The sequence below is a fragment of the Corythoichthys intestinalis genome, chromosome 22 (genome assembly GCF_030265065.1).
Source record: "Corythoichthys intestinalis isolate RoL2023-P3 chromosome 22, ASM3026506v1, whole genome shotgun sequence".
NCBI lineage: Eukaryota > Metazoa > Chordata > Actinopteri > Syngnathiformes > Syngnathidae > Corythoichthys > Corythoichthys intestinalis.
Genome location: NC_080416.1, coordinates 13,738,673 through 13,753,396, shown reverse-complemented (window position 1 = coordinate 13,753,396; position 14,724 = coordinate 13,738,673). Strand labels below are relative to the sequence as shown.

General features: G+C 38.3%; 1 protein-coding gene across 4 annotated transcripts in view; it reads left to right on the top strand.

Moving 5' to 3' along the window:
* Positions 1-14,724, top strand: part of csmd3b (CUB and Sushi multiple domains 3b) — a 684,074-nt gene that overhangs the window by 555,212 nt on the left and 114,138 nt on the right. For all 4 annotated transcript variants that reach the window (XM_057827420.1, XM_057827419.1, XM_057827418.1 and 1 more), the window contains 6 exons: positions 58-261; positions 2,318-2,442; positions 5,036-5,132; positions 6,325-6,429; positions 9,471-9,589; positions 10,079-10,148. In XM_057827420.1, coding sequence (XP_057683403.1) covers positions 58-261; positions 2,318-2,442; positions 5,036-5,132; positions 6,325-6,429; positions 9,471-9,589; positions 10,079-10,148 — 720 coding nt within the window. The remainder of the gene's footprint in view (positions 1-57; positions 262-2,317; positions 2,443-5,035; positions 5,133-6,324; positions 6,430-9,470; positions 9,590-10,078; positions 10,149-14,724) is intronic.

Sequence of the window (14,724 nt, the reverse complement as noted above, 5' to 3'; positions counted from 1 at the left end):
TCGTTAGATTACTCAATCGATACAAAATAACGGCATTGTCTTCTTTCCGTTTACCAGCTGTGCCGCGGACGAGCTCGACACAGTGCAGCTCAGTTCCGGAGCCGCGTTTTGGCCACCGTTTGGGTAATGACTTTGCGGTGGGTTCATTGGTCCAGTTCGAGTGCAACCCCGGCTACGTCTTGCATGGCTCCACCGCCATTCGCTGCGAGAGCGTTCCCGACAACTTGGCGCAGTGGAATGACAGCCTGCCCACTTGTGTCGGTAACTATGCAATCCTATCAAGTTAACTCACTGACTGGCATTGATGGTAGGGATGCCCCGATCCAAGTTTTTGCACTTCCGATCCGATACAGATACTGGCCGATACCGATACCGACCTATCTGAGCATGTGTTAAAGTTTAAAGTTATTTAGCCTCCTTACTTAGTTGTCAGACTCATGTTGAAAAAGGTTTTAGTACTCTTGATAACAACTAGCCAGCTGAATTAGGTGAGTTTGAATAACACACAACGGTTGGTAACAAGAAACTGACCTGTTTATTCAGTGATGAACACAAAACATTATAAATAACAAACAGAAATGGCATAGTCAGTCAGTAAAACGTGCAAATAATATTGTAAACTGTCTTAAAAAAGACAAACACACCAAGCACCTCAGTGGAAAATCCCACAAATCCCCCAAGCTATTAGATGCTTTTAATGTTTCGTGCATTAGTTACAAAAATTGTATAAAAAGCCTCTCAGGTTTAAATAAACGACTATTTCAGTATCAAGTTAACATTTTAAAACAGTAAATAAAATACTCAAGTCCCCATTCTGTATCAGCAGCTTTAAAGTACATTCAATTCATTTAATTTTGCGAATCAACTGTTAAAGTTGTTAAAATTGCTCCCGTTATTCCATAATTTCCCTTCTGTCTACTTTCGACATGTGAAAGTTTTAAAACTGTTTTGAAGATAGATTCAAGTCAAGATTTTGCCGATTTAAGAGTATTTTAGATAAAAAGTTAATTAGGTTTGCTTGGAAGGTTCACAACAGCCTACTAGGGAAGTCTTCTGCTTTAAGATGGCGGCGGTTTACTAACGCATCTGGTTTTCAATACTTCAATGTTGCTAACGCAGTCGAGTCTGTTGTGTAGCATGTGGTTCTATATACATATGATATCTATTATCTCCAGTAAAACGACGTTGACGTAGTTTGTAGCGGCTGTCAGCATCAGTCAAGTATTCTTATTCAAGTGTTTTTTTATCCAGCGGCATGAGTTGAGCTAAAGCCGTGAGTTGAGCATTGGCATTACCCGGGTCTAAGACAAGTTATGTTTACTTTCGGGACGCAATGCGGTCAGTTTCTCAATGCGTCCCGAAGACGGCGCTGTGTATTAGTTCCGCTTTACTTGACATATTTCAATAATCGGAATTTGGATGTTTGTGAATCGTTCTCGAATCTTCCACGGCCGAATGTGTGCGTCGTTACTCACGTGAGATAATGGCTCGTCATCCAGAATGAATTCTTCGGCAATGACTCTTGTTATTCCCTGGGCTTTGGGACTGTCGAGTGCCAGTTTTTCACGCATAGCAAAAGTTTCTGCCAGTGTTAGTTGCGTAGGACCTTTCTTTTTGTCTTCGATTTTCTTAACATACTCCTCATATTGTTTGTGGTGGTATTCCGCTAAATGCTTGATTAGGTTGGTTGTATTAAAACTTCTTACAGCTTTACCACTATGCTTGACTTTATTGTGGCATATGTTGCTCTCTGCCTCTTCGTCTTTGTCGTCCTTTAAGGTGAAATGATCCCACACAGCTGACATTTTTACCGATAAAGTCTCTCGGTAAATTGGGAGACGGTAATGTAAATGTAGTGTGTTGAAGGTGTGCCGTAAAATGCGGACCGGATTTTAGGGAAACCGAAGCAAAAACTGGAATGGATTATGAAAATCAGTGCGCTGGAAAACCCAGACCGGACTTAAAAAAAAAACAAAAAAAACTGGATCGGACGTCTGGATCGGAATTTTTCCCGTGTTCCGATCCGATACCGATGCACATTTTTTTGCCCATATCGGCGTCTGATCCGATCCAAATATCGGATCGGGACATCTCTAATTGATGGTGATTGGCGTTCAATGCCAATTGAATTGAAAGAGTATCAAAGTACCATATTTTTCGAAGCATAAGTCGCATCAGCCCAAATAAAAAAAATGTGACATATAATCCAGAAAATAAGGTAGTCAATGTAAGTAGCACCCTATCGATAAAGCCAGTTTTACTAGTTTGTATTGCGCTTGAGTGTTAGTTATAAGCATGCATTTTCTCCTCTTCTCAGTTCCCTGCGGGGGTGTGCTGAGTTCCCGTCACGGCACCATCTTGTCGCCCGGCTACCCGGAACCATACGATAACAACCAGAATTGCGTGTGGAAGGTGTCGGTCCCAGAAGGCGCAGGAATCCAGGTAACTGACCTCGCGTATCATTGACTTAAAAGCTGAGCAAGCGGGGACGCCGGGAGGAGATAAGAGATTATTAGGCAGGACGGACGGATGGATGGATGGACGGACAGATAGTAAGGGAGGGTGCATCCCGACATGAGGCGATAGAATCTCATGCTAAAGAGATAACAGCTGATTGCGAGGGAAGCGGAGGCACCCTCAAGACAATGCGGAGATAACTATGCCTTTCACGCGCGACAAACCAGCTCAGAGCTGGAGACGTTGCCTGGAGCACTTTACCACTCTTTCTTTCTGTTATTTTATGATTGTCTATGTTGTAGTGGTAAAGTTTAAATAGTATTTTTTGGGGGGAGAGGCAAACTTGCATCACAGTTTCGTTGTCCAGTGAACCCCAAATTATCGCATGCCATACTGATTTGCTGATCATCTGCGTTGACTTTATTGCAGTGATTCAATGTACTTTTTGCAAAAATACCATATTGGCCCAAATATACGACGGCCCTGATTATAAAACGACCCCGTCTTTTTCAAGACTCAAGTTTGAAAAAAGACTTTTTGAACACCAAATTGTATACAGAAAATAATTACAGTACAGCCAGGGGTGAAAGTGGGCCAGAACGGTCAGGAACGCAGTTCCGGTATAAGATTCAGGGCCAGAATGTTGTTCCGGTATAAGATTCAGGGCCGGAATGCTGTTCCGGTACACGATGCTTTGATTCCGAAAATATGACGGCAACTGTCAAAACGCTATGTAAAAAAAAAAAAAAAAAAAAATGCTAAGTGTAAGTATGCTGAGTGAGCATGGTGTAATTATTGACATCAATAATGGTGAGCTATTAGTTTATTTTTTGATTGAAAATTTATACAAATTTTATTATAACGAAAACATTAAGAGGGGTTTTAATATAAAAGTTGTATAACTTGTACTAACATTTATCTTTTAAGAACTACAAGTCTTTCTATCCATGGATCGCTTTAAGAGATTAATAATGTTAATGCCATCTTGTTGATTTATTGTTATAATAAACTAATACAGTACTTATGTACCGTATGTTGAATGTCCAATCCAACTTGTGTCTTAGCTTTCCATTCCAACAATAATTTATAGAAAAATATGGCATGTTTTATATATGGTTTGAATTGCGATTAATCACGATTAATTAATTTTTAAGCTGTAATTAACTCGATTAAAAAATTTTTTGACAGCCCTAAAATGTTTACATTAACTTCAATTTTATTATACATCCTATGTTCTTAAGTAGTTAAATTGAGATTTGGCATTTAGTATGTGAGGAAATGAGGGAAAATAAAAATTAGGAAATGGAGGTTGGGGTTATTGGTGTTTTTGTTAACTTTTATTTTGCATATCATTGAAAAAATACAATTTCTAGAGAAAATCAGCTTTTGTATGTGTTATAGAAATAACTGTGCTAAATCAGGTGTCTTTGCATTTCAGTAGTTTAAGAGGTTTAACCCCCCCCCCCCCCCAAAAATAATTAAAAAAAAACTTGAAAGAAAATAAATAAATAAATAAATAAATAACATTTCTGGCTCCGTGGCGACCTTCACGTCGGAGAGTTCCGGCAAGAAATTCTAGCCACTTTCACCCCTGAGTACAGCTGAAACAAATGATTATAACAATATATTTGACAGAAAAAGCATGTTATTTTGCCTCATTCAAATCTTAATATCTGAACACTTAAATATGTAATCTAAAGTGCAATCACATTCGTAAATGAATGCCTTCTGGTTTTTGAAATGTAAATAAACCAATCTATTGTGATAAAACAACAAAATTGCAATAACTGCATTAACCATCAAAGTGAGATCTAACTGTAACTGTAGTCTTGAAACAAATCTGAATAAGGAAAAACATTGCAATAAAATAATGCAAACTGGTTCAACTTGAGAGTAGCTGAGATCCGTCATGACAGAACATTACTCCTCGTTACGCATTCGCTTAATTGATATCTGGCGCCATCTAGCCTCGTGAATGGGTATAATGTCTAGACCCCGAATATAAGATGACTCTCACTTTTTCAGTCTGATTTCAATTTTATTAATGCTCGGTTGAATAATTTGTTTAGCAGTCAAGAAGTGACTTCGAAATGCAATTATGACTTTGAATAAAGCATTTACAATTTCCGTACGCTTAGATGACGTGTCCTGAATCCTGCGTGTTCTCCTGTGTAGTGTCGCACTGAATGCCCGCCTTCAGGGTGCGCGCTGTTGTGATGTCACATGTCGACCGTTAAATTTAAGATTTTTAGCGCGTCTGGTCTGCACGGTCCGCCCCGGGCCGGTGCGTAACTTATCATTTAAACTGTCAGATTGATGATCCGGGGCGCATCTGGCGCACTGACATTCAGCGGGCGTGATTGCTATGTGAATCTGGCGAGCTGAAGCTGGATCCGGCACGGCACCTGGTATTGCCTCACAAGTTGAGTCTAGTCTCAGACCCTCCCAATCTAGTCCGAGATGGTTTTGCGTTTTTTTTTCTTCAAGTTCGAGTCAAGTTGCGAGCCATCAAATTAGCGACTCGCGTCAACTCGAGTCCAATTGTCTGGAATAAAGCATTATTCCATTTTCTGTTCAGGTTCAGGTCGTGAGTTTTGCTACCGAGCACAACTGGGACTCTTTGGATTTCTATGATGGAGCAGATAACCATGCACCGAGGTTGGGCAGCTACTCAGGTAAGACGCTTAATCTTTCACGGCATTGTTTGCTCGAAGTTTTCTTTGTTAGTACAGGAATAGGAACAAGAGTTGACACATATGTGTCACATATGGCGTTGACCCTATTACAGCTGGATCAGCTACAAACGATAAATGCATTGCCTTTGTTCACACCATGCAACACAATCGGCTATTGTTGTCTTTAATGATGTGTTATAAATATGTAACAGTGCAGTGTTGGACGGCGCGGAAATACGGGGTGAATAAAAAATCTAGGACATACAGTAGATAATGAGTGTCATTAGCCACATCATGAATTGACTAATAGTCCAATGTTGCTGTCAATGTCGTTCATATTTTTGTAAAATAATGATTTTATTTCTATGACACATTCATAACAAGATGAAGGTTAGAATATCACAACTTTTGTTGCAGCTTTACTCCTCTAAGAATTCATTGCAGAGTTAATTCATTCCCGTACTCTATATTCGTCTCATAAAAATTGCAGCCTGTGCCAAATTTCTTCTACACCTGCATTCATTTTTTTAGTAAGTCAAGAGCACTTCAAATTTATGGCTCTTAATAAAATGCTCTCAAAATACTCATTATTTATTGGAAAACTCACTCCGTTAATTACGCTGCGTCATCCATTATTCAACGAGGAAGGAGGAAAAAAAATCTTTATATATTAATAATGTTTCTGTCATGATAATAAATGAGCTTTCCTGTGGAATGGGAAAAGGAACAGCAGGGAGGCTAATTAATTCCTCTCAATCCTGCAAGCCAATCACATCCATCAGCCGCCTAGAACAACAGTAACAACAACAACAAAAATACAGGGATGCCCTCATATTTAACTGTCAAAACCGGTTGAAAATATCACAGAGCAATCCGAACACGGACGCGTGGCAGTGACATTTTAGCACTGAGTAGCTTAGCGCAGGTTAGCGTTCCGGAACTTGAAAGGAAGTCACAAAGTAGAAACACGTTGAACTGTGACAGCTTGGCGTTTTCTTACTTCGCAACTAGGTCAAGCTGACATTTCGGCTTTCAAATGAAACATAGGCCTTGAATTAGAAAAAAAATATCTTCTTGCATCTTCCTCCAAAACAGATCGGGGAAGCAGCAGGAGCGAATGTTTGTTGTGTTGTCTTTGAGATGATTCTCAGTGTGACCAGGTGTCTTTTTTTTCTGCTTTTCTCTTTTTCAGGCACTACCATCCCCCCACTGCTCAACAGCACGTCCAACAACCTCTATCTCAGCTTCAGCTCAGACATCAGCGTCTCTGCCGCTGGCTTTCACTTGGAATATACAGGTATCAGCCCAAAAAGTTATTTTTTTGTACAGAATAGTTGAAACAAGTTCGTGAAAACTAGATTTGTTCAGTAATGACTTTTTAACCGATATCCCGATATTGTCCAACTCCAAAAATCCGATACCGATATACACGGTCGTAGATATTATGGCTAATTGTATTGTGATGCCCCACTGGATGCTTTAATAATGATAAATGTAACAACTTCAATGTTTTCCAAAAAAATAAGAGAACAATTTCAACTGAAGTTATAGGGAAAGGTCCCTATATTGCACCACTATATTAATTCATTTTCCGAGCCATTTCTCCTCACAAGGGTCTTTATTGCTGAAATCAAAACATTGCAAACATCAGTTTTTTTGGAGCAAGTGCAAAGTGCCATATGGGCACTTATTCTGTCTTCACTGTGTACGTGTGGGTACACAAATCGACAGATAGCGAACAAATCAGGCTCTAAAGAGAAGTCAGACGCTGGAGTCAAGTTCAGTTGACTTTACTGTGGTCATCTTTCTCTTGACAAGAGCACTGATACTTTTTTGTAAAACTAAAAACAAAAAAGTATTATGAAAAAGTCACAAAAATAGCAAAGAGTATGTCACGTGTCAATTTGAATAGCAACTGGTTGTGCAGTCCCCAATATATGAACCTATTTTTAATTTCTCACATTTCTGCATAAAATTACCATCAAATGTGATCTGATCTTTGTCAAAATCACACAGATGAAAATACAATGAATGCAGACATTTATAGATTTTTATGTTTTAATGAGAATAGCATGCAAACAATGACAGAAGGTGGGAAATAAGTGAACCCTCTGCCTAAGGAGACTAAAAGTGCAATTGAAACCAATTTTTAACAAACAAGTCATGTGTGTGCCCAATCACTAATGAATGGTGTAAAGCTGCCCTGTCCACTACAAAACACACCTGGTAAGAAATGTCTTGATAAGAAGCATTGTCTGATATGCATCATGGCTCGGTCAAAAGAGCTGTCTGAAGACCTACGATCAAGGATTGTTGATTTGTCTAAAGCTGGGAAAAGATACAAAACCTTTTCTAAAAGTCTGGATGTTCATCTATAGACAGTCAGAGAAGTTGTCTACAAATGGAGAGAGTTTGGCACTGTTGCTTCTCTCTCAAGGAGTGGCCCTCCACCAAAGATGACACCAGGAGTTCAGCGCAGAATACTCAGAGAGGTAAAAAAGAACCCTAGAGTGTCTGCTAAAGACAGAAATCACTGACACAGTCCAATATCTCTGTGCACACAATCAACTATATGTAAAACTATGGCCAAGAGCGGCGTTCATTGGGAGGGGGGGGGACTCCACGGAGGAAGCCACTGCTGTCTAAACTCGATTTGGGGCTGTTTTGCTACTTCAGGGCCTGGACAACTTGCAATCATTAACGGAAGAATGAATTCAAAAGTTTATCAGGATGTTTTGCAGGAAAACCTGAGGCCGTCTGTCAGACAGTTGAAGCTAAAAAGAAGATGGATGCTACAACAAGACAATGATCCAAAATGCAGAAGTAAATGAACTTCAGAATGGTTTCATAAGAACAAAATACACGTTCTGGTGTGGCCAAGTCAAAGTCTAGACTTGAACCCTTCTGAGATGCTGTGGCATGACTTAAAGACAGCGATTCATGCCAGACATCTCAGGAATCTGACTGAACTACAGCAGTTTTGGAAAGAAGAATGGGCCAAGATTAGTCCCGTTTGATGTGCCAGACTGATCTGCAGCAACAGGAAGCGTCTGGTTGAAGTTATTGCTGCAAAAGGGGCGCCACAAAATATTAAATGTGATGGTTGAATTCTTATTTTTCCCCTTCTGTCATTGTTTACATACTATCCTCATTAAAATATGCAAACATGTAAATGTTTGGGTGGTTTTAGTTAAAGCAGAGTTTTTTTCATCTGTGTGATTTTGACAAAGATCAGATCACATTTGATGGTGATTTTATGCAGAAATGTAAGAAATCCCAAAAGGTTCAGATACTTTTTCATATTTTACCACTGTAACAGACGTTGCTTGTATAAGGCACAAACAAAATGGTGAGATGGCAAGAACTGCTATGGTAGATTAGTTGCAGACGTTAGCTTGTCACTTTAGCTGTCTCTATTCGCAATGAGCTCGCGTCGACATATCATTACGTCAGAAGAAAGTGCTGGAATTTTTCAAAACTAATTACACCTAAGCACCAGCAGTGGGCGTCAAATCACCAGAAACACAAGCAGGCAATAAGTGGAGATGAAAGCACTGCCATATGCATATTGGCCCAAAACCGATAATGACAAACAGATGTTGATATTATCTGATATCATTTTTAAATGCTTTTATCGGCTGATATTCTCTGCTACCCGATAATATCGGACAACTCTCGTGGAAACTTGGAGGAAAAAGTAGCAGCAAAACAGGCCAAAATCCAGAGGTCGATTGAAGTACTGTATTCACGTTTCCCTCTTAATGTGACTTTCTCCCAATATGACTTTTTTTTTGTACATGAAAAACTCCACTTTTGTTAAGAAAATGTGTGATTCTATGGCTGGTTTTTTTCCAACTTTTGTCTTGAAAAATTATATTTGACTATGCATTTGTTCTCACACTGTCACATCACATTGATGTTTTTTTTTTTTTTTTCTGTCTGCACAAAAAATTAATTATAAAATTTTGCAACCGTAGTTAAAAAAAATAGAGGAATATTTCACAGCCAAAAATTTCCTTGCAGTGTCTTTCACATAAAAATATCAACTTTTTGTCGTAAAATGTTTTTTTTTTTTTTTTTCGTTTAAATTATGCCTTTTCTCATAAAATGGAAAAAGTTCTCCTGTTTTTTTATGTCACCTTGTTTTCACACACAACGTTATCATTTAATTAAGGGAAAAAATATTAGACTCAAATATTTTATGAAGCCACACATTTAAGCAAGCAGCTTTTTTATTATCAAACAATGATTTCATGTGCATAAATTATTTTCATGCACAGAAAAATGACCTTTTTCTTACAAGACTTCCCAGTAATTTGCATAAATTGTTATTTTCAGCGATTGGTCTGGAGTCCTGTCCTGAGCCCCAGACACCAAACTACGGAATAAGACAAGGGGATCGTTTTATGGTGGGCGACGTGGTGCAATTCTCCTGCGAACAAGGATACTCACTTCAGGTAAGGCCACCAGTAATTGTTCTTTCAATTCCCCTTCTTTATCTTCCCAATAGTGAAATTCATTCTCCTGAACTAACTTCTTTATTCACATAAAACGAAGACATCATCCGCATAACTCTCCTCCTTTAACAAAACGAGATTTATTAGAGACGATACGTTTTTGCGCTTCTTCTTGCCAACAAGGCTATTCTCTTCAGGTGAGACCACACGCTCATTATTGAAGAAAAAGAGAGCACATTAAAACTCTCAGTTATTAAAAAAAATGTTTTAAAGCGTCTCCGCTCATTCTTCCTTTTATTAATCCCCTCGGCGGCACAAAGCAAAAGTACTTAAACAAGCGAATCATACACACTCGCCATAATGAATAATGCATGGAATAATACATGTCTAGCTCTTCTCTGTGGGTGAGAGAAATTGTTTCAAATGTCATTAATAAGGTTGACTACACTTTCAAAGTGGATTATTAATCATTTTTTAAAATCATTTTAGGGGAACGCACACATAACCTGCATGCCAGGACCTGTTCGCAGATGGAACTACCCAGTGCCTCTTTGCCTTGGTAAGTAAGACTTGCCGGAAATGGTGAATTGCAATACTTAACCCTATTTGGCCATAGCTGTCATTGTTGCTACATGAATTTTGAATGAATTTTACCAAAGTGATATTTTTTTCCCATTTAAAAAACATGGATGTACAGTGATCCCTCGTTAATGGGGACCAGAACCCGCTGCGATAAGTGAAAAACCGCTACAACAACCGAAAAAAAAAAAAAAATATATATATATATATATATATATATATACATATATATATATATATATTTACAGTGCCTTGCAAAAGTATTCGGCCCCCTTGAACCTTGCAACCTTTCGCCAAATTTCAGGCTTCAAGCATGAAGATATAAAATTTTAATTTTTTGTCAAGAATCAACAACAAGTGGGACACAATCGTGAAGTGGAACAACATTTATTGGATAATTTAAACTTTTTTAACATATAAAAAACTGAAAAGTGGGGCGTGCAATATTATTCGGCCCCCTTGCGTTAATACTTTGTAGCGCCACCTTTTGCTCCAATTACAGCTGCAAGTCGCTTGGGGTATGTTTCTATCAGTTTTGCACATCGGGAGACTGACATTCTTGCCCATTCTTCCTTGCAAAACAGCTCGAGCTCAGTGAGGTTGGATGGAGAGTGTTTGTGAACAGCAGTCTTCAGCTCTTTCCACAGATTCTCGATTGGATTCAGGTCTGGACTTTGACTTGGCCATTCTAACACCTGGATACGTTTATTTTTCAACCATTCCATTGTAGATTTGGCTTTATGTTTTGGATCATTGTCCTGTTGGAAGATAAATCTCTGTCCCAGTCTCAGGTCTTGTGCAGATACCAACAGGTTTTCTTCCAGAATGTTCCTGTATTTGGCTGCATCCATCTTCCCGTCAATTTTAACCATCGTCCCTGTCCCTGCTGAAGAAAAGCAGGCCCAAACCATGATGCTGCCACCACCATGTTTGTCAGTGGGGATGCTGTGTTCAGGGTGATGAGCTGTGTTGCTTTTACGCCAAACATATGGTTTTGCATTGTGGCCAAAAAGTTCAATTTTGGTTTCATCTGACCAGAGCACCTTCTTCCACATGTTTGATGTGTCTCCCAGGTGGCTTGTGGCAAACTTTAAACGAGACTTTTTATGGATATCTTTGAGAAATGGCTTTCTTCTTGCCACTCTTCCATAAAGGCCAGATTTGTGCAGTGTACGACTGATTGTTGTCCTATGGACAGACTCTCCCACCTCAGCTGTAGATCTCTGCAGTTCATCCAGAGTGATCATGGGCCTCTTGGCTGCATCTCTGATCAGTTTTCTCCTTGTTTGAGAAGAAAGTTCGGAAGGACGGCCGGGTCTTGGTAGATTTGCAGTGGTCTGATGCTCCTTCCATTTCAATATGATGGCTTGCACAGTGCTCCTTGAGATGTTTAAAGCTTGGGAAATCTTTTTGTATCCAAATCCGGCTTTAAACTTCTCCACAACAGTATCTCGGACCTGCCTGGTGTGTTCCTTGGTTTTCATAATGCTCTCTGCACTTTAAACAGAACCCTGAGACTATCACAGAGCAGGTGCATTTATACGGAGACTTGATTACACACAGGTGGATTCTATTTATCATCATCGGTCATTTAGGACAACATTGGATCATTCAGAGATCCTCACTGAACTTCTGGAGTGAGTTTGCTGCACTGAAAGTAAAGGGGCCGAATAATATTGCACGCCCCACTTTTCAGTTTTTTATTTGTTAAAAAAGTTTAAATTATCCAATAAATGTTGTTCCACTCCACGATTGTGTCCCACTTGTTGTTGATTCTTGACAAAAAAATTAAATTTCATATCTTTATGTTTGAAGCCTGAAATGTGGCGAAAGGTTGCAAGATTCAAGGGGGCCGAATACTTTTGCAAGGCACTGTATATATATATATATATATATATATATATATATATAAAGACTTGATTTTTCACAATTTTTTACCCCAAGGTATAATAAAAATAAATACATTTTTAAAAATGTACCGTCATTTTCGGATTATATACCGCTACTCTTTTCCTCCATTATGAATCCTGGGGCTTATAGTCCAGTGTGGCTTGAGATAATTTGCCCGATAACACGAACTGACATCTGTTATAAGCATCCAACATCCATTAATGCTCACGACAGTGTCATGTCATAATAATGATTGTCTAATGACACTCCTATGGCGCCAATGTCAAATAAAGTGTTACCAAATACCATAACTAGCAATTAATGAAACAACTGGAACAGTAACTGAAGAAATAATTAGCACAGAACATGAATTTTCATTGTTATTTACATCTGCATTGTTGCAGTGCATGCTAGGAGGCATGTTGGACAAGAACAGTGTTGACAGGAGGTGGCAATAGAGGTTGACTGTGTCCCCCAAGGGAGCAATGATGGCCAAATAAAGCTTCTTGAGGCAATGAAGCTTTGCAGCCAATTGGTTCAAAGCTTCATGGTGGTTCATTTGGTCTTAAAGTGCTACCAGTTAATATATTTTTGTATGAATATCCCATAATACAGTGAGGACAGCTGTGGCTTATAGTCCAGTATGGCTTATTTATGGACAAAAGTTGTTTTTGTGCCAAATTTGGTGGGTGGCGGCTAATATATATATATATATATATATATATATATATATATATATATATATATATATATATATATATATATATATATATTGATAAAAAAATTTTAAGCACTTCAAATGCAATAATTATGATAAGTTTTAAACATGTTACCGTGCCACCGAATTATTTTTAAACAAGAAAAAAGCAGAAAAATGCTTGGCTTTATTTAATGCTTCATTGAGTGAGTCCATTCAAATCCGCTCAAGCTGCTCACTTACACACAATGAGTTGCCACAGCAACTGTTTAACAAGTTAATAGATGATTGACGTATGCGACGCTTTGAAGTTCGCTTCTCTGGCAAGATCAAACATCAGCGTCTGTCAATCATTGTTAACTTTAATAAGCAACTCCAGTGCACTCAATGCCTGACTAACAAAGATCAGGGAGAGAGGGAGAGGGAGACTACGCGATCGGCTGGGGACAGCACATCTGTAATTTTTTTTTTTTTTTTTTTTTTTTTTAAATTGAAAAAAAATCCACGATGGACTGAGGGCGCAAAGTTTGAAGCATAAAGTAGCGAGGGATCACTGTATTATATAAATATGCTACAATTTTCTTTCTGCAAGTTCTAAGGTCGAGACACCAGGTTGTTGAATAGCCTTTCTCCTGAAATCCGCACCATTGCTAATCTAAGCCTTTTTAAATTGTGGCTAAAGACTAAGACCAAAGACTTTTTTTTAGAATTTTAATGTGTTAGGATTTGTTGTGTTTTATTGTTTCATTTGCTTTCCTTTTAGAGCAACAGTTTTTTTCCCACCTCCACTGTATTTGATCATGAACTTTGCTTTGTTCTAAAGCACTTTGAGGGCCTCTCAGGTTTTTGTAAAGGGTTATAAAATATATTTGATTTGATTTTGAGTTGAAATATTATATATGAAATTTTTGTTTGTTTCTAGGGATCATTAAAGGCTCCAATGTTAAAGAATTTTAATTTGCTGTCAGTTATTTAGTGGTTTTGGATGGAAGGGTTAAAACAAAATAAATGCCTCACCTCAAATCAACGTCGATACACCGTATTTAGAAAATATATAAATGTTATTTGTGTTATAGTAGGTTGGTATATACGTATGTGTGTGTGTACGTGTATATATATATATATATATATATATATATATATATACAGTGATACCTCAGCTCACGAACATAATTGGTTCCCAGAAAGTGTGTGTAAGGTGAAAAGTTCGTCTTCCGAACATTTATTTCCCATAAGAAACCATTAAAATGAGAATAATCCGTTCCCAGGTCCCCATAAAACATAATTTTCTACTAAATAAGCCTTAAAACTACACAAAAATATACCTTATTTTCTTTAATGTCTTCTTAGGCTTAACACTAGCCTGTGGTGGGGTCTTTTTCGGTCCCATAATAGCAAAAGTACACTCAATATGGTCCAAAATGTCTATCAAACACAAACAACGTCCGCACTCAACGAAAGGGAGGGGACGAACTGGGACGCCGTGAGCGTGCGTCAGCTTCTCGTCGCGCTGTTCAACCGCGTGGTTTGGTTCGTCCGCCGAAAACTAGCTCGTCAGCAGAGACTATATGCTCGCGAATTTAATGTTCTTGAGGCGAAAAGTTTGTGAGCTGAAGCGTTCGTGAGCTGAGGTATCACTGTGTATATATATACATATATATTTTTTTTTTAATGTCTGTTTTTGTAATATTTTAACTGTCTTTTTAAAATTAAAAATTGCTACTTTTTTTCGTCGTAAAACTTCAACTCTATCATCGGTATGTTTCATTCTTTCTCAACTGATAGGATTTGATCAGTTCTCTGTTTGATCAATTTAACCCATTTCAACCCACCGTTCACAATCGTGACTAAAAAAAATGATAATATACACTGTACATTTTGCACTATAAGATAAGACATTAGACTGTAAACTCCATAAATAAGCCACAAATTAGCAGTTTATAGTCCGCGAATTGCAGTAGATATATAC